Genomic DNA, 21,043 nt, shown 5'->3' on the forward strand with positions numbered 1-21,043 from the left:
AAACTCCCTCAAAAAGTAAACAGTGAGGAGAGTGTACACATGGTGGAAAACAAATGGATCTTGGTACCATGTTGTGGAAATTATCTCACATAGGTAGATAAAGGAGTAGGGTGAGTCCAGGTGGCACTGTTGAGTCCCCTCCTCCATTTCACAGCCCATTTGTGACGTAGGCACCAGCCTTTGAGAGAAAACTCTGTCTCTCACTCAACACTTTCAGAACTGGGTTGTCCCTCTCTCGTGTGGTGCTCTGTGTCAACGTTGCAAGCCACCATGGCCGTGACCGCCTGCCAGGGCTTGGGGTTTGTAGTTTCACTGATTGGGATTGCTGGTGTCATTGCCGCCACCTGCATGGACCAGTGGAGCACTCAGGATTTATACAACAACCCGGTGACAGCTGTATTCAACTACCAAGGGCTGTGGCGCTCCTGTGTCCGAGAGAGCTCTGGATTCACTGAGTGCCGGGGCTACTTCACCCTGTTGGGCCTACCAGGTAAGGGCTGCTGACTGGCAGGCTGGTGAGGGACACTGGGCCTTTGTCCCGGGCACCACGGAAGGACTGCTGGGTTGGGAGGTGCAACAGCCTCCGCCACCAGGCTAAGAATAGGCCTGCAGAAAGCGTAGGGAGAGGGGCTGTCGGGGTTCCTGTTCCCTTAACTGGATGGTGCCCAATTCCTTCCAAGGGGCACAATTTTAAAATAACTTCTATGTGAGCCATGGCATGGCATCTCAATCACCCAGAGTAATAAGACTCAGGAGGCTCAGACTTTAGCCACTTCCTTTTTTAGCCCTAAGATTTCCCTTTCTGAATTGAGGACTGTGAATCCATCTCCAGGCTCCCTCCTGCCCGGTCCCAGCTTCCAGTGAAGCCTAAGCATGTAGCAGCAGCAGAAATGGGGCAGAGGAAATGGCCAGAGAAAAAGAGCTGAGTGCTGTGTCTCTCTGGAGTGAGCTAGATGGGGTCCTCCTCTGTGGCCCCTGGCTCCTAACCTCCAGAAAATATTGACCACATGGAACAGCACCCAGGGCACCCTCTGCGTAGAGGCCTCTGTGGCAAGTGAACTCTGCCAGGCGGCCAAAGGTGTGTGGAGTGGGATGTCCCCCTCCCCAGGCTGGTGTACTAGCCACACAAGGATGGTGTACTTGTTCATGTAGTAGATTAGTCATTTGTACTTGAAGAAAGACTCAAATCTCAAAAGTATAAAATGGTGAAAGTAACAGAGTAAGGCAAATTATAAACTTGTCATTTTTATTTTTTAGTTCTTTGTTCCTTCCATAAATATATATATCTCAGAGTCTTGAAAGGGATATTGATATAAGGTGACATTATGAGGAGGATGAGAAATAGAAAATTGGGCTTTCTCCTTCAGATAGTCGCCATTTGACTGTAAGGTCAAGACTTAGAAAAGCACAGAAGGTGATGAGCGAAGTCATGTCACACAGTGATTCATTTTTCTAGACATTCCACATTTATTGATGGAAAGCTCACTACAACCTCAGGATTCTGTGGGCCTAGAACCCACACTCAATGGGTATAGAGAAAAAATAAAACCTTCAAATACTGCTGCGAGGAATAAAATTCATAGAAAAAATCTAGTTCTACATAAAATATTTTTTAAACTTCACACCATTTGACATCCTAATTCCTCTGATATCTACTCCATAAGAGTAATCAGAAATTCTGACAAAGAGTTGTTTAAAAAATGTTCAGCATAATATTGTTTTTCATACAAAAAAAAAAAAAAACTGGGGTGAGATATAAGAATAGATGCAGTTTGTTTATTTTGTTTTTCTAAATGGGGGTTGGGAGTAGGTGAAAAAGGTGAAGGGATTATGAAGCACAAATTGGCAGTTACGAAATAGTCCTGGGGATGTAAAGTACAGCATTGGGAATATATAGTCAATAATATTGTAATAACTATATTGTGTCAGATGGGTACTAGACTTATAGAGGGGAATCACTTCTTAAGTTATATAACTATGTAATCATTATGGTGTATTCCTAAAACTAATATTATATTGAATGTCAACTGTAATTTTAAAAAATAAAATAAATTTTAAAAGGAGTAGGTGATGTTTAGATGAATAATAGTACTTCTATGTAATGGGGTACTATTATGCTCATGTTAAAATACTTTTTTGCTCACATCAAATTAAATGATTAATATTAAATATATTAACCAATGTTTACAAAGAGTTTAATTTCACGTATATGCAATTAAGTGAAAAAAAACAAATCATCAAGTGGTATAATCTCTTAATCAAGTAGAAATTATGTAGAGCAAAGGGATAAAAAGCAAGTATTCCAAATATTTTGTCTGGGATTTAAAATCATGAGTGATTTGTTCATATCATTTCTACTTCCAAATTTTCTATTATGAGCACCAATAGGTGGAATCAGAAATTAGGGGTGTACAGAGTGGGGCAAAAGTAGGTTTACAGTTGTGAGTATGGGACACACAGTTTATTCTTGTAATATTATTTATTAATTACTGTATTATTTAACAAACAAATGTAAGTCTACTTTTGCCACACCCTATACAATGTGGTAATATACTTTTTAAATTAATAGATGTATTGACTATTTTTCTTACTCCTCTCATATTTTATTTTACATTGTTATTTGACCACCAATTTTGCTTAACTACTGTGTATGACTTTATATTTATATTCTTAAAAAATGGTAAAGCAAAGGTGGAAGAAATGTCTTCTCAATTATCAGTGAAATAACATAAGCTCCTGGAAATTCATAACTTGAAATGGCACTGCCAGACCACATTTAACCCTGAATATAGGGATGATTTTCCCTAAGAAGTCAGCAAAACATTTTGCTCCATTTTAAAGGTGATTAAACAAAGTTGTACCAATATTATTACAGTATTGTTAAACAGAATCAGACCATGAGTTATTAGTATTTTAGAGATGCATTTAAGATATTTTTAAAAAATCTATTGCCATGAATGAGGAAGCCAGCTTTTCCCTGCAGACCCCATCCGCTCCTTGGCAGTGACAGGTAGGGCGCTGACCCGCTCACTTTCGAGCACCGCATCTCACCAGGAAGTGAAAAATCCCCTCTTCCCGATGTGTCAAAGCACATCAATATTTATTTCACCTTAAAAATTGTGTAGACTTACAATTTCTTTCTATTTATTTAATAGTCTAGCTAGATAGAGGTGGCTTTAGTCTGCTCTTTAAAAAATTAACTTTTCCTTCTTCCAAAAAAAATAAAGTCTCAGTCACCATTTCAAACAAGAAAGAAAGTTTAATTCCTTATACCTGAATTTTTAAATTTTGCATAAAAACATTTGCATAGGGAATTGGGAATAAGATTAGATAACCTGTAATGAACTAGTTTTTAAATTTTTCTATTATCAACTTATTATTTTTGTGATATTATGTTCAATGTATTGGGGGGCATTGTTAGACAAATGTCATAAAATGAACAACTGCAAACCAAACTCTTACAGATCTCTTTATGAACAAAAAGCTTGTGTCATGGTTGAAATAAGAGTAAAATGGGACTTTGTCTACAGAAATATTCATGATTTATTCCACCGTTTCCCAAACTAATTGGTCAGTCTCTGTCCACCAGCAGCGACCACAGTCACTTTTTCTAGTTGCCCCCTCCCCACCTGTGAGACCTGGCCTTGTAGCTCAGTTCAGGGGATACAGAGCCACCAACGGTACCTGTCACCTAAGTCATATATGACTCTGGCTTACTCTCTTCTTTTGGGTTTTCTGGTTCTTTCTTCATTCTCTACTAACCCTGACCACAGAACCTAAAGCAAGGTGTTCCGTTGAGGGAAGTGTTGCCTCCATTCAAATTAGGAAAGAGACCTTCCATATGCGCTTTCTGTGCGTGCTGGGAATAAAGCCATGGGAGCAGCGGCTGGGTGCACCCAAGATAACATTGAAATGTCCAGATGCTCAGCCTTGTTTCCTGGAGAACTTGTATAGTTAGAGGCTGGGGTGTGCTTGTGTGTGTGTTTTCAGGGCCTTGAAATTCAGATTTAGAGAAGTTCTAGTTAACATATACCTGAATGCAGAGGCAAGACACACATGACCCACAGGAAGCAGCAGGTTCATTAATTCTCTAACAAAATCAAATTGTGTTGACAAAATACAATGGCTGATCTCTGGCCAAGCCTTTCTTTTGCATGATTATATAATCCCTGATACTTTTATCAATTGCAGTGGAAATTTTTCTGCAAAATGTAGAAAATAAGTATGTGAGATCTGAAAGGGCTCTGAAATGTCCCAGTTTAGTCCCCACATTACAGATGAAGACACTACGACCTGCAGGACCTGAGCAGTTTGCCCCAAATCACCCAGCACATGGCATGTTTGTGACAGTATCAGGAGCAGATCCTAGGTCTCTCAGTGACCAAGGCAGGGTCTTTAGTCCAGCCAGCTTGGGTCTCTCTCTGGCCTTTGTGGAACCTTCTGTGACTGCCACGTGGTCGTCAGGTGGTTCGGAGGCACCAGGGGAAGGGTGAGATGGAGGTCAGCAGCATGCCCCACATCTTTTCATCCCAGGTCCCATACCTGTGGACCGAGAGCATCTCTCTAGGATTTGGCTTCCTGTTCTCAAAAGTAGGAACAACTTAGTCTGTCCCTGACTCTCCATATGGAAATAGAGAAAGAACACAAGAGAGAAAGTTGAGGAAAGAGCTCTACCTTTGTTGATTTAAAACATCTGTGATTCAAAGCATTTGGACAAGTTCTTTCATCTATTTGTACCTCACTTGACTCACCACCCCCCAAAAAATATATGAGGGGAATATAACACCTGCTCTACTCACTTCTGTAAGATTAAAATAGAAAGATATAAGTGAAAAGTGGTTATTAAGTTGTGAGGAGAAAATGTGGAAGCCTGGTTTAAGGCGGAGTTTCCTGGGGCCAAATTTAAAAAGTGAGGTCAGCCAAAGCTCTTTCCCTAGATGAACAGAGCCTCTCGAAAGGTCTTGTGGGGGTTCTCCTTGGTGCTGGACACATCAGCTGTTCCCCGGATGGTGGCGTGCTCTGACCAGAGCCAGAGGGTGTTCACTCAGCCTGCTCTGCTCTCACACCAGCTGGGCCTGAGCAGATCAGCAGGACAAGTGCCTCTTGGAGCCGCTTAAAAAATAATGCCCTTGAACCAAGAGTGAAACTGAACTATCTAAGGAAAACACTGTGAGCAAATACCAAGAGCTGAGAGAAACCATCTGATTAGAGCAGCTCCCCTCAGGAGCACGGTAGGACCACACCTTCCACAGGAGGAAGGTGGCAGCTGGTCCCAAGGCGGCAGCCACTGTGCCAGAGGCAAAAGCTATGTCCACCACCACATACCAAGTGGTGGGCTTCCTCCTGTCCATCCTGGGCCTGGTGGGCTGCATTGCTGCCACAGGGATGGACACGTGGAGCACCCAAGACCTGTACGACAACCCGGTCACTTCTGTGTTCCAGTTTGAGGGGCTCTGGCAGAGCTGCGTGAGGCAGAGCTCAGGGTTCACCGAATGCCGGCCCTACTTCACCATTTTGGGCCTTCCAGGTAGGTGCCTGGCGAAACCCAGGGCCCCCACCAGGTGAGGGCAGGAAGGGGCTATGAGTTCTCACTGCAACCAGGAGGGACCTCAGAAATCACCTCAGAGATCGAGTCATGCTTCCACCTCTGGGTGTGACCCTTGCAGGGTTGGCTCAGAATGCAAGGTGTGAATAAGAAGAGTTGACCCCAAGTCAAAGAGGACGTTAGAAGGGGAAAATCAAAGAAATCAGATCAAGTCAAAGGAACTGGTAGCGAAGAGGCTGGTCATGAAAAGAATGGGTCCTTTGTAAAGGCATGCTCATGGTACTAGAATAGACCAGTGTTCCTCACGGAGAAAATTAATTGTGTGCATGTATGTGCATGTGACTTGCTCCTGTATGCACATACATGGGAGTAAGGAAGTAGGATGATGAATATTTTCTTAGAGCTGAGAGCTAGTTTTGGGAGCTAGTTTTATTTTATTTTCAATTCAATTCAATTTTTCTTTGGAAAGTTGGATCTCTGGAGGTGCTAAAAAATATTGCCATTAAATTATATTCTTTTTCTGCATTTAGGGTGAGAAGTTCTGTTACGTACTCCTAAAAGACAATGTATGTCAGAATATAATTATAGACGTATAATCATATTATAATAATGTCAGAATATAAATATAATTATAAAAGTGACAGTCTTTCACTGCTGAAGATGAATTAAATATGCATAGTAAGAACTTTGCATTCTGGATATTATGGAAGCTCTGCTTGTGATTTTTAAAAAAAAAAAGAAGAAAAAAGTAAAGGAAAGAGAATATAAAAGGTCAGGCTAAACAGTGGTTCCAAGGACTGTCCAGGGTGTGAGTTTGGTAAGAAAAAGAAAATGGTGTTGGGTTTTGCCTCCCTGAAACAAACACCTTGTGAATAGGTAGATGGAAACAAATTTGCATGAAACTGTAAAGAGCCTGTGAAGCCCTTGAAACTGAATTGTGAAAAGCAATTTAATTAATTCATCTTTATTTTCAGGAAAAAAAAATAGAAGATGGGTGACAGAATAGAAAAGTTGGGTTATTTACTCCTTATTTTGGAAGCCATTCATATTGTAGGACCAGCAGGGCCACACACTACATGAAACACCTGCTTAGAGAAGCAGAGGAGGTAGGACCTGGCCAGAGGGAAGAAAGAAATCCAGTGAAGGAGGGATTGTGCTGTAGTGTGAGAGGAGAGGTCAGAAGGTAGGAGGAGATACGAGACAGTGGATTGTTGAATTGCTGGCTTCACCTAATTTTAACATTTAAATGAAGAAAAAAGATTGACCTCATATCCAAAATTAAGGCATGACATCCCATGACTTCATGCTCAATAATCTCTTCACAGATCATCACCACACCTTATCAATGTCTTGCTCATTTTTTATCTTCCATGTGTGGAGCTCCCAAATATTTCCATTCTCTGAAATGGCCAGACCCCATTGCTACCAATCTCATTTGTCTTTCCTATTTTACCGAGGGAAACGCTCCTTCTCTCCCCCTTGACATTTCTACTCTCTGCAGAACAAGCCTCCTCCCTTTCTCTCGCCCAAGGTCGGCCTCTCCACCAGGGATCTGGATGCTCCACACCATCCTGTCCGGTCATCTAGCTGATCAGCCCCTCTCCTTCTTGCCTTTTTTCTTCTCTCCTCCTTACTTATGTTATATCCTCCTTTCCTTGAAAATCTTCTCTTGCTTCTGGTCATTGTCAAGTTCTGTTTCTCCCTGGATCACTGCGACCAAATTAAAAGGCTAGATTTTTCTACCACCTCTCACTCTCAACCTTTTTCAGTCTAGTTTCTATCCTTCCTCTCTTTAGATTGATTCCTCTTTTGATGGTGGCAGGAGGTGGGGCAGAATTTTCTAATCAACAACTTCCAGTTCTCAGTTCTCATCTCCCCAGATATTTTAAAACCCAAACAACTCTTGTAGTTCCCCATTCCCAGCTTAATCAGGTGCATACAAGACAGCCTGACAGCCAGGCTCTCCTGCATCCCTCACCTACCTTCCCTGGCCTATCTCTTTCTATTCCCCTGCCCCCAGCCTATGCTTCTCCCTGTCCATTTACTATACTCTGGGCTTGGTCCTGGATACCCATTGCTCCCACTGCCCAAATACCCCCTCTACCATCCTAACTGTCATCTCCACAAATCTTCCCATTGCAAGGTCCAGCCCAAATTCCACCCCTTCCCTAAAGCCTCCTCACGTCTCTAAGTTGAACAGAATCCTGCAAACCTCTGTACCACACCCAGAGAACTCTGATAGCATTGAGCACATTCCTCCCTCTTGACTCTGCTCACAAATCTGAAAAGCTGAGGAGCTCCGGGCAGCCAGCACCACGGTGTACTCCCAAGCCTTGCCTTTCTGGGCCAGCGAAACAGGATTCCACCGAAAGCCAGGAAAGACATTTCTTGGGACTGAGTTGGCAGAAAAGAAGATACTTTAAATATTTGATAATTTGTGGTCACAGAGAATAGTGTGATTTTAAAATAGCCAGCGCTCATGCAGCAGGAGTGACTATAGTGTAAATTGGCATCCCAAAATGCAAATATGTATTGGATGTCTTAAGATTTGGCTGGCTGAAGTAAGAGATGGATGGAAGTATTACCAGGAGGAAAAGGTTAAAAAGAAAAAGCTGAAGGCAGGAAGGTAAGGAGACGAAGCGACCAGGGAGGAAGCCAAGGAGGTCTGCTGGATACTTGTGGGGCTCCTAAGGGAGTTAAAATGAATAACATTCGTCAGTCAGGACCTAGCACCCAGAGGGGGCTTAGCCATCAGAAACAGCTGCTGAAAACATTTTCTTGAGCATGGCAGGGGGCCTAGGGAAGAGAGACCTGAAGCAGAGGACCTGGGTGAAATGCCTGGAGATAGAAATGGTAGGTTTGGGGGAGTTTTTGACCTAGACCCCACAGAAGTACCACCCTTCAACGGAGTAGGCCTTAAAGAGCTATAAAGGTATGAGGCAGATATCACTATAATACTTCAGTTAATAATCATAATAATCACTACCAAGTATTTAATTCCTCCTAACTATAAGCTCTTGCCTTGCCAAATCTCACTAAACTTCTCATTCATTGGAACTTACAGCCATTGAATAATTTAATTCCATTCTACTAGCTATATTGTATAACCTACAAATAGATTAATGAGGTAAATGGCATTGGTAGCAGGATTGTTTACCTGTATATCACCAGCTCTGTATAATTTATAGCCCAAGATTCTCTCAATATATTTCAAACAGTCAATGTAACATGTAGTTCTTCAAGGACAGCACCCAGAAATGAAAACAGCTACCGGTTAGTGGACTGCACATTGACTCTCCAGTTTAATCTTCACAACAATACAGGGAAATATGTATTAGCTTTATTTTTACAAAAGTGGAGGCTGAAGCTCAGAAAGTGGGTCAAGGTAACGAACATGCCCAAGCTCCACAGACAGAAGATGCAAAATCAGGATATGAACCCAAGGTTGAAAAACTTCCAAGCCTGTGTCTTTCCCTGCCCCATGCTCAGGTTCTGTTTTATGTTCCAGGTAGAAGGGTCTGCCTTTAGCATTGAAGAGACTCATGTGGGCTTGAGCATAATAATAACAGGGGTTACAGCAGTAGCCTTGGTCCAATTATAGCAATAGCATTAACAATGCACAATTAAGAGTTCTAAATTTAAAGTTGGAGGACTTGTGTGTCATTTCCATTTCCCCTCCCTGGAGACAATGGAAGGAAAAAGCGAAGGTCTGCCAATGAGCAGGTGGAGAGGAGGCTAAGAGACCTGGCAAACTCATGTCTGTGGCTCCACAGTGACGTCATAGTCAAGTATGTTTTTTTTCCTAATGTGTTTGCAAATGTTTGGACTGAATTCGGTGCAGTGGCAGGCCTGCTGGTTAGAGAGAGGTGAGTTGGAATAAAGGACTCAGCTTGACCACCTACATCTCTTGATCTTACTTTCTCCATCTGGGAAAGGTCTCACAGTCTCACATCTAGGCATTTGTGTGGGGGTGTTCTGTGACCCATTTATAAGCTCTAGCCCTTGATGTCCTTAAATCATTACTGCTGTGTTCACACCACCCAAAGCTCTCAAACATTTCATCTTTCAGATTTCTTCTCTGAGGTCAAACGTCTTTTATTAATCTAAATATCCAAAGTAAAGGTTATTTAGGATCTTTTTTTTTCCTTTCCCTTTTCCATCCCACCTGTGTTCTGACCACTTCACAGGTTCTTGGCCCCTTTGCAGACACAGAAGGTCTTGATTTTTTCTATACAAGTGCCTACACCTTATCTTCCCTTCCTACCTCAATGTGAAAAAAACAACAGGAACTGGAGAGCTAGGGAGTTTCCCATCAATTTGTCAATCGTATTTACACTCACAGGAATGGATTTTAATAAAACCACATTTAACCAAGAGAACAATTCCATAAAATGTAAAGCAAAAATTCTTAAGGGAAAAAAATGTTTAAAAAAAAATTGAAACTCCTCTTAAGTATCCTTTCCAAAGGCGCTGCCTTGTTTGCTTCTTCTTAATATTGACTGACTTTTTCCCATAAAGTCTAATGCTCATGACCCGTGAAACCAGCTTGTCTTTTCCCAATGTCTGCCAGAAGAACCTGGCCCTAGGAGGTGAAGGGATTATAAGTTAGTTATAAAGTTGAAATTAGATTTGGGGGGAGCCTCTTTGTTTTTGGTCAGGCTGAATTTTCTTTCACACATACACACACACAAAAAGACGTTTTGGCTTTTTAAGTATATGGACAAACATCTAAATGTGTACATGCTATTGTACACTGAAGGAAATCACATGGAAAACTGAGAGCACATCTACAAAGTGCAAGAGAACCTGTGTCTTAGGTATAAAAGTGAGGCTGCTTGCCCTGATTTCCCAATGATCAAAGCTATGTAGACCCAAGAATCAGAATGCATCACAGCTTGTGGTTGTGGAAGTTGTTGCTTTGATAGCAGGGCAGCCACCTACAAAAGATCATGCCCTACATGGACTAGTCACTGGAGGAACAAGCATCATTTCATGGTGGAGACAACCACTGTCAGCTATATAGTTGGAGCACACCTTAGAGATGAAAAGGAAGGACGATGAGGACAAAAGCCACCTACACTGCCTCACCCCTCACCTAGCTCTTCTGTTCATTGCCAGCTGATCCTGAGCCCAATTTCGCTGATTTCCCCCCATCTTTGGTCCAAGCCTTTCTCTTCCTTTTTTTCTCAATTCTTCTTTCCCTATTGTCCTCCACACTCCTTCACCCATGACTTTTTCAAATCCTCAACCATTCATTATCCTGTCAGAGGATTCAGATTTGTACATAGTACAAATGCCATGTTGGACTGGAGAGAGGTAACTTCTTCTTAGAGAAGGGAAAGGAACTGATATTTACTGAGTCTGGCTTAGTTCTACGCTGGTGCCGAGTACCATCCAATCCTCACAGCAGCTCTGTCTCACTCCAGAGTGGAGGAAACTAAGCTTCAGTGAGGTTAAATGACTTCTCTGACAGCTTACCTGGCATTGTGTCATTCTGTAGGATTTCACAAGATACAAAAGACCTCCATACATGTTTCCTGGGCTCTATGGAAAATCTAGGCCTTCTACCTTGTTCTGAAGGGCCTTGCCCCTAAGGTCTAATCTCAGACTTGCCTTCTCTGGGCTCTCCCTTCTTTGGACTCCTCCACCAGTCCTTCCTGCCTCCAATCTGAGGCCAAACTCTACCTGAAGGTATGGGTCACCTCTCCTCCCTGCCCCATATCTATCAACGGCCCCAGGTCCAGGCCTTTGGTTCCTGGTGACTTGCTGTCTCATCAGCCACACCCACATCCCCCAGCCAGTTCAGGGATGTCAGCTACTGGGCATTCTTTCCTCTCAATTCTCCACCCCGAGTACCTCCTCCTGAGCCCTCTTGAGGTCTGTTTTCCAAAATTATTCCTTGAAATTTTATGTGTGGGAATTGACTGTGGAAGTCGGAGATGGAATGTGCAGAGAAGGGCAAAGGCGGAAAAACTGGGACAACTGTAATAGAATGGCGGTTTTAAAAATCGTCAAAATAAATAATTAAATGAAAATCTATAGGGGTAGGGCCAAAACATTAATATTCCTTTAAAAGCTTCCCCAGGAGATGCCAAGCTGTAGCCCAGGTTGGAAACCACACCTCAGAGCACCTTGCCTGTTACTTCATTTCAGGAAAATAAAAAATTTTGCAACAGGGAAAGAACACTGAGTTCCCATTTTCCTGTTTGTTCCTATCAGCCCTGAATTCTGCCCACCCTTCATGTCTGATAATGTTTCACTGTTTATTGGGAAGAATGTGTAGTCACACCTTTGATGCAGGGAATCAGTCTTTAGAACCCATTGACTCACCTGTTATCAGCTGATAAGCCTATGCCTCTTGCTCAGAATATTAAATAAGAGACAGAGTAGCTAAAAGAGAAACCTACCTCCATTAGGCATAGTTTCTCTGGTTACCTGTCTATGGAAAAGTGTTAGAATCCCAAATCTCAGAATCTTCTAACTGGAAAGGAAGTTCAGGTCACCAGCATGTATCTCCATGGTCATTACTAGACAGAAGGGGATTATAACATTCTATAAAATGTCAATCCCCGAGTTTGGAGGATACATTCTGTTAGGACCATACAGATCCCTGTACTTTGACGGCAGCCTCTGCCAGGCAAACGTCTGCCAGGTTTTCCAGGATAAGGTACCTTAAAGCAACATGGTGATGAGAAAATAACCATTTTGAGACAGTTCTGGGTTTGACCCCAGCTCTGCTTTTCCCTTGCTCTATGTACTTGGACAGGTTACTTAACCTCTGAGTCACGATATCTTTGATTATAACATAGAGGTAATAATATTACTTACATTGCAATTGCAGGTTTTGGTGTGGATTAAACTTTTTAATGTTTGAAAAAGCTCTTAACAACTTTCATTCAAAAGTAGCAATTGCTATGACAACTAGAATAGGATGAGCTTTCTGCCTTGTGTCACACAGCTCTTCAGTCCTGCTCTATTAGAACTCCCCAAGCTAGGGGCCTTCCCATCTGGAAGACAATGAGGGCTCATTTGCCTTCCTTTTGTAAGATTCATTATGCTTGCAGTGGACATGTTTACTGACTATCTTTCCCCACTTTGGTAGAAGCTCCATGAGGGCAAAGATCATGTCTGCCCTGTTAATTGCTGCCTTCCCGTGCCCACACATGGGGCTCAGTAGAAAACTGTGGAGACAGTCAATGCACTTTAAGGACACCCTAGAAACCACTTTCAATATATTTGGACTGGAGGTCACTGCAGGAGAGTCCCAGCAGTCTGTACAGCTTCCACTTATTCTTAGAAAGGAAACTGCTCCTAAACCATGATCATATTGAAAGGCCTGAGGCTGATATAATATCTTTTTATATGTACCCAACCTACAGCTTGCCATGACCTTAGTAGTCCCTTTGGAAGGAAGCAAAAACATAGTGCCCTTGTTAAATCACTTAGTGACCTTGCTTCATTATATGCTATAAATTAATACTGGCTTTTCCTAAAGTGGACACAGCTATATGAAACATTGAGCCCACATGGAAATATTCGAGAAGACAGATGTTTGGGTTAGAAGTCAAAGCAACCCAGTTTTACTGTAAGATCTATTGAATCTTTAATGTCTCCTTAATCACACCATTACCCCTTCCTGGTCCCCAGATTATCAAGCTTTAAAATGAGGAACTGAAATAGATAAATTCTATTGGCCCTCCCAGCTCCAATTGTCCTAATGTTCTCATTCTACAGGCATTTGCATGCATGTCCTTCATCAATTACATGATTGTAGGCGATGGTTTTGCAATTCCCACAATTCCACATCCATTAACAATAACAAGGTTCACATCGCAGTTTATGGACTTGCTGGTTCTCAGAAGTTCAGTGCTGGTTGGTTGTGGTTACTTGGTTTTATTAAACCAGGGCCTGATCAATCATGCTGAGATGATCTTGTCTGTCTGCTTGTGTCTTGCCCCTCGTCCCACAGCCATGCTGCAGGCAGTGCGAGCCCTGATGATTGTGGGCATCATCCTGGGTGCTATCGGCCTCCTGGTGTCCATCTTTGCCCTCAAGTGCATCCGCATTGGCAACATGGAGGACTCTGCCAAAGCCAAAATGACACTGACCTCTGGAATTATGTTTATTATCTCAGGTAAACTAGGGTCTGGGGTTTCTGCTTGTCAAACATGCTTCTGGGAATGCCAAAGCAAAATTATTCTGGCAAAGGAAACACAGCTTCTCCCTAGCGAGCATGGTTTGGACATAGTTCAGATCTTTTCCCATCGGGATTCAAGATCTGAGATTAAGGCCCAGTAACCCTCTACAGAATTATCATGAGTGCTAAGGTCCCTCTTAGCTGCCACCCCAGTCCCATTATAAGAGATTTCCAACCCTAAGGTAATCATGTGACTCAACCTTTAAAGGCATTATTTTGGTAAGATTCTATAAAATGATTTTAAGGGATGAACTCTCGACATTGTCAAAGAACCAAACCCCAAATATTTATACTATTTACCATTGGTCCCAAAATGCATGAAAAATCTATTTCTACACATATGCAAATCCTTCCACATTTGGAGAGATGAGAGAGTCTAAACATCTAGCACAATGTCTAGTACATAGTGGGAATTTAATAAACAACGCTTATAGGAATGTAATGTTCTGTAGCCTGCTCAGCTAAACTCATTTAAGTATACATTGCCTCAAAAAGATTGTGATCCCTTAAAATCTGACTCCAGAGTTTTCTTTTTCTCTGTCTACAGGACTTTGTGCAATCAGTGGAGTATCTGTGTTTGCCAACATGCTGGTTACCAACTTCTGGATGTCTACAGCCAACATGTACACCGGCCTGGGTGGGATGGTACAGACTGTTCAAACCAGGTAACCTCCTAATCTAGGTCTCAGGATTCCATGAAGAATATTGTTGTTAAAATCCGATTAAACACATATGCCTAATGTGACTGTCAGTGTCTGAAACAGCAAAAATTTATCAGAGGCAACCATGCCATATTGTAAATCGACAATGATCTGTAAATTCATAACCTTCATTTCAGTGAAATATCCTTGCTGATATGACTTGAGGCTGATCTGACATTTGCATTGAAATACAGCGACAGTTCATGGCATTTATCTAACACTCTTACATAGACCCCATTGTGGTAGCAATGAAAACAGGCACTATTAACCAAGGCATGTAAATTAGCATCAACCCACATCTTCGATCCATGATGGGAACCTAGGCTAGGAACAGGTAAAAGCCTGAATAAAAATGAGCAAGATGCAGTATAGATGAGAAAGGTAATGTTTCACCCTCATTTGGCTTGACTCTCATTCATTAATTCGTTCTTTCTACAAATGTATTAAGCACCTACTGTGGGCCAGGAACTGTTCTGAGTGCCAGGGAAGACAAGGTCCCCGTTCTCGTGGAGGTTATGGTGTAGCAGAGGGAGATGAAACTTCCCTATAATTTGGTGTCTGAAGGAGGGCAGAACTTTTAAAAGATGGAAAAGCAATTCTAACATGTGTATTCATTTAGCCACTTCAAAGTCACATTTCTCACAGTAAGAAGCAGCAGCAAAGTCCTGAAGGAGAAAGATCTTGTTTGGAAAGTGCAATGTAAATATTATAGTGAAGTGACCAATCATCTCTGGGTTAGATATACTTGGTATTTCTCCAGCCACACCACCATGGGCTACAGGCAGGGTGTAAGGACAAGATAAACCCATTTACTCTCTGGCTCCCTGGAACTCCTGTCTCCATCCATGTCCCTGCTTTGCTTCAAGAATGGAAAGGAAGTGATCCCTATAGCTGCCCCTATTCTTCTGTATGGTTCTCCCATGTTCTCTTGGTTACAAAAGCAACTTAGAAATAAGCTGGGACTTGCCCCGTTTGGGCATAGAAAGTCCCATGTTCTAGAAAGCTCTTCTGTCACAGGCAAATAGGAAGAGCCCACCTTGTCCTGTGTGCCTAGTGTCACTGTCCCTGCCCAGAGGAGCCACCTTCCACCCACCTGCCACCCAGTGCTACCCCATGCCATCACCCTCTCACACCGTCGCCCTAGAACCTGCCCCCACCCCTTGAGCAGCCAACTTCAGTCCTGAGATTGACACCAGGGGATTCTGACAGGTCCCCTGAACTCTTTCCCCCATGGATGGGCAGTATTTTTTCTCTTTCTGTCTTTTTATGTTCCCTAAACAGACAGTACAGCTGCCAAGAAAGATCTTGGCAATTAATTGATGGGGCTTTTTCCGTCCCAGTATCCCCTCTTCCTGCCCCTCAACTCTGCCATTACCACTATGTGTGTAACACTGGCAGAGCCCAAGCCCGGGACCGGAGTTACAAACTGTCTGCACTTACCCTGTACATGTCCTGCAAGGTGTTTTGTATTAGCCGAAACCTCTCATTTTATAGCCTGAATTAATCACCAACTTTTTAAAACTAAAAGTGTCTCACGTTGGGTTACTCAAACAGATCTTGAGAAATAGGTCCTGAGGATCTACATATCAGTGATTTATTAAGGATAGGAGACCGGTTAGGGGGTGGGGCAAGCAGGCCAGGGAAGGGGATGATCTCCGATGAAGACTTGGACTCAGCCTGATCTTAGGAAGCTGCGGGGTCTTCCATGCTTCGGCGCCAGTCAGCCCCTGTGCTGGTGGCGAAGTGACTCCGGGGGCAGAACCAAAGCCAGAACTCCAGGGAGAGCCACAGGGAGCAGCCGGGAAAGGCAAAAGAACACAGAAGCTAAGGGAGAGACACAGAAATGGTTAAAGGGACAGAGGGGACCTGGGCAGCGCACCACTGTACCTGCTAGACAGAGATTTCATGATACACACCTGTTTTTTTCACCTTCTTATAAAAAGGAAAATCAGATCTGGCAGCACCGGGCCCTCATTCTCATATGGTAAGAATCTCTGCAGCTGAGCGACAGCTGCCCTTTGACGAGGGCTCCCACGCTCCAGGTTGCCATAATCCCCACCCCTCTCAAGTGCTCAACTCTGAGGCCATTTATCATCATGTTTATGGTCCACCCCCCCCCCCATATAATAGAGTTAAGAAAGTGAAATATTTCCTTACATCCAGCCCACTTTACTCATTTAAGTTTCTTACTTGTCCCAGATAGGTATATAAGTTTGCTAACTTTAATCAAGTTGAGGAAGAGAACCTCCTTCCTCACGCACGTAGGATAGTATAGTTTAATGATTAACAGTGAAGGTTTTGAAAGCAGAGTGACTTGCATTTGAATCCTGGCAATGCCATGTTCTTCTGGCGTCTTTGGAAAAATTAATTAACCTCTCAGAGCCTCAATTTGCTCATCTGTAAGATGGACTCATAAATTTAGTTCTTTATGGAGACAATACTCTACCTGCAGGATGGTTGCCGGGACTGCTGGAGGCAGGCGAGATGAGTGCTTCTTGGCCCACAGTGAGAACTCAAGGGCCCAAAATCCCTTCAGAAATAAAAACTCAAGGCTGATTCTCTCAAACTTCTCTGGTGAAACCATCAAGACACTCCACTTTGGTGATAGGGAGGGGAAGGAGATTTCCTGAGATGTTTCTCTAAGATGAGAGATTTCTAATTAATCTTATGCCTCAGTGATCTCAGAGACCCAAGAGTCCCCGTGCTGTTTTGCCAGCTAGCTTTCGGTCCCGGTGGTGTTCTCCAGGCCCCTGTTCAGTTGGCTGTGACCCAAAGGCGTGTGTGTTCCAGGGGCACGGGCAGGGGTCAGTGTGGAATCCAAAGGGGAAACAGGACAGGCGTAGCCAAGTGCAGTGGGTGGAGCCTGGGGATTTGAGTCAGCCACACTCATAGCCATTATCTCCCCACTCAGGTACACCTTTGGTTCGGCTCTGTTCGTGGGCTGGGTCGCTGGAGGCCTCACGCTCATTGGGGGCGTGATGATGTGTATCGCCTGTCGAGGCCTGGTGCCCGAAGACAGCAAGTGAGTCTCCCCATCCCGTGCAATCAGACACTCGACCTGAGTCCATTTTAACACATAACTTGCAGCCAGAATGATCAGTCTGGGCATATGGAATAACATTGTTGAGGATGAACCTTCTTTTTTTATGAGGAATAAAAAAAAACAGAACAGGAATATTTCTGTTTGGGCAAATTTAGGTGTGATCCTGTTTGAAGGGGAAAAAACATCCCTGGGATCTCTGGCTCTCTGTAACTGAATGACTCTCAGCTGGGATCCATTTTCCCCCCAGGAGATGTTTGGCAACATCTGAGTACATTTTGTTACATCTTTGGTGTATGGTGGGGGAGGGAGGATAGGCAATACTAACATCTAGTGGGTGGCGACCAGAGTTGTTGCTAACCATCCTACAATGCACAGGCGGGCCCCCACAACAAAGAAGCATACATCCCAAATGCCAACAGCACTGCTGCTGAGAAAACTTGCTCTAACTCCATAAATGGACCCAGAAAGGGAAGACCTGGATCGCAGTCTGGCTCTACTGCTAATTAGCCCTGTGCCCACTAGCAAATTATTTGCCCTTTCTGTACCTCTGTTACCTCATCCATAAACTGAGCAGACTACAGGAGAAGGGCCTCTAGTTCACAAATTCTGTGATTCCTTAGCATAACCATGTTCCCCTAGACATTTTTTCTGGCTCAGCTTCACTTTAATTGATTAACAGAGAGAACTCACTAGTTAGTGACTACCAGCTCTAATACAAAGCAAAAAATTCTGCTCCACTTCAGAGGCAGAAAAACCAGTGTCCCAAAACCTAGCGTGACCGGTTCTCTCAGTTTGCCCAAGTGTAAGTGTTTCCTGGGCTACTGGACTTTCAGTGCTAAACCTGAGACATTCCAGGGTAAATGACATGCTCTGTCCTCCTATCACATACATCTACTGTCCTGAAATGTTTCTTTTTCTTTCAGCTACAAAGCTGTGTCTTACCGTGCCTCAGGCCACAACGTTGGCTACAGGACGGACGGCTTCAAGGCTAGCACTGGCTTTGGGCCCAACACCAAAAACAAGAAGATATACGATGGGGGTGCCCACACAGAGGATGAGGGACAATCTCATCCTTCCAAGTATGACTACGTGTAGCACTCTAAGACACCTCAGCATGGGCGAAAGAAAACCCCAGTTAGAGCTCACCCAAAAAACAAGGACATTTTACCTTGATTCCTGATTGCTTTTGACTCTCCGATGAAGTTAGAAAAAACTTGATTTCACCTGTGGTCAGGCCAGATGGTCTTAGCCAAATGTCCTGTCTGTAAATGTCCCATCACAAAACTGCTGAGTTATCAGATATGCTTTAGACTGAGGCTATAGCTCACATTTTGCAATCCTCTTTTTTGTTAATATAACCTTCCTAATCTGATGATAGAATGTGGTTTGAATTCCTATCAGACACTTGAATGATTTAGATAGACTCTTCCTCCTCCTTCTAGCCAATAGCCCATTGATTATCTATTTCTCAACTCATCCCCCAGAACAATTCTGAAAGGAAAAAAAGAGAGTCAGTCAAAGGACATCATTTCCTGCTATTTGATTTTTGCCTCCCCTCCCCCCAACTTGGCTACTAATAAACACTGGCTGAAGAAGAGGTGAGGGGGGAAATAAGTTTGTAATGTCTCTAGCTCATTGTCCGAATTTTCTTCTGCTATGATCTTAAATGTCACCTGGACGAAAGTGATTTCAGTTTCAGTAAACCAAGCCTTTCTGTATTTTTGCATTGGTTGGGGCGGGGTGGGGGGGTGGGGCGCTGGTGGGACGGGGGGCGGGGCCAGGTTGGAATTTGCTAATTCCAGCAAGATTCTCCCATGGGTCCCCCGAGCTCTCCACTGTGGGTCCCCTTCTTGTCACAGGCCAGAAAATATCCCTAGAAAAATGAGAAGAGGATTTTTTTTTGGTACTCTAAATATATTTTGTATTCTATATATATTAGAATAAATAATTGTATTAGTAAAATGATACACTGTCTCTGTGAATTAGCCTTATTCCTACACATTGATAAAAGAAAATGAAAAACTAATTGTTTTGATGCTGTCTGTATTTTACAGTGTAAAAGTCACACTTAAGTCCAAATTTCATAAAATGCTTGCTGGTCCTAATTCCCTTTGAAATCTCCAGGACTTGGATTATAATAATAGAGTCAGTGTAACCCATGTAAAAACCAAATAATGGAACACAACGGGTCCCAGGAAGTGAGGTGAAACTAGTTATTTTTGTAAAAAAGTGATGAGCCCAAAGTTAGTGCTATGTTTCCAAGTGCTACACGTCCACACTCGCATAGCTACAGGCCACTGACAGTTGACAGTAGACTTACTTAGGTGGCACTGTGGTGAACTTTGTTACTCTGAGAGCAGTTCTCATCAGTAAATTCACCTAGAGTGGTTAGGCTGCTGAGTGTTTAAGGACCAAAAGCTCTTTGCAGCCACACCCCTTCCCTGTGTGTACACCACTGCCACAGAAAGCCTCAGTTCCTTCCAGACCACCAGAATTCCATTCCAGCACCAGAGCCAGAATGGACCTGCTGGGAAACTGAGGTATCTGTGAGAGTGGGAGGTGAGATCTGACCACTGGATGATTATTTGGCAGGGGGAAATGTTCTCACACCAATAGTGCCTATGAAAGTGATCTCCAAGGAGATGGGTGAATAATCATAGGAATCCTTAGGCTGGACAGACTATATCTAGGGAAAGACCAGATCGTGGCTCATTAAACAGAAAGGAATTGTGTTCACCAAGAGAGGAAACAGTAAGTCAGACCCTTCTCACTGAGACAGCAATGGTTTTAGACCCAATCAAATAGAGCACTCACTGAACTCGCTGCCTAAGATGGGGTAAATGAAGAACATGTAAATCAATTCACAAAGAAGAAGTTGGGGTGGGAGGAGAGGAAGCTGGACAAGCTAGGGCGTGGAGATTGTTAAGGGTCCTCAGCATTTGAGTTGAAGGCCTTGAGGCACAAAGATCTCTCTTCCTCCCACCACCAGAAAGGCCTGAGGCGCTGAGGTGTGGCTCGGTTGGGTTTTTAATCAGCATATTCTACATCGGACTCTAATTGTTTAAAAGTCTCCGTGTAGTTAGATTGTGCTTTGTAATTATTTTTTGTTCCACTCTCTTATTGTATATGCGTTGAATATTGGCCAGCATATTTTGTTACTTAAATATTAAAAATGCTTGTCTCACATTTGAACAGCTTCTGTTCTTTTTTTCTAAGATTTGGGAGGTGAAGGTATGGGCCTGAAAGCCAAGTGCATCTTCCTGGAGTGCTCACTCTGAAATTCTTGCATTCCATGAAACCCCTCAGCCCCCAGCAATCTAGGAGATCTGGTCACCCTAGGCCAAGGCCACATAGCTGACAGGAAAACATTCCAGCAAGGCTGGATCTGGCTCCACACCACACTTTCTTTCCGCCATGCCAGAATGAATCCCACTAAACAGGCAAAATACACATACACACATATGAGGGAAAGAAGGAGGGAGGGAAGAGGGGAGGAAGGAAGAAAGAAAGGAGTAAATTTACTTTAAACAAAAAATATTTTACTTACTAAGCCAAGA

General features: G+C 43.2%; 1 protein-coding gene across 2 annotated transcripts; it reads left to right on the forward strand.

Moving 5' to 3' along the window:
* The first annotated feature begins 270 nt into the window (after positions 1 to 270).
* On the forward strand, positions 271 to 19,217 carry CLDN18 (claudin 18). Of its 2 annotated transcripts, none has more exons than XM_054594863.1 (5): positions 271 to 490; positions 13,515 to 13,679; positions 14,290 to 14,407; positions 17,355 to 17,465; positions 18,410 to 19,217. In XM_054594863.1, the coding sequence occupies exons 1-5, from the start codon at positions 271 to 273 to the stop codon at positions 18,579 to 18,581; spliced, it is 786 nt and encodes a 261-aa protein (XP_054450838.1). In that variant the 3' UTR covers positions 18,582 to 19,217. The 2 variants fall into 2 exon arrangements, with proteins under 2 accessions (XP_054450838.1, XP_054450837.1); XM_054594862.1 differs by lacking the exon at positions 271 to 490 and adding an exon at positions 5,233 to 5,527.
* The last annotated feature ends 1,826 nt before the right edge of the window (positions 19,218 to 21,043 follow it).

This window comes from Pteronotus mesoamericanus, unplaced genomic scaffold, assembly GCF_021234165.1.
Source record: "Pteronotus mesoamericanus isolate MK-2021 breed Mesoamerican mustached bat unplaced genomic scaffold, CSHL_Meso_final scaffold_54, whole genome shotgun sequence".
NCBI lineage: Eukaryota > Metazoa > Chordata > Mammalia > Chiroptera > Mormoopidae > Pteronotus > Pteronotus mesoamericanus.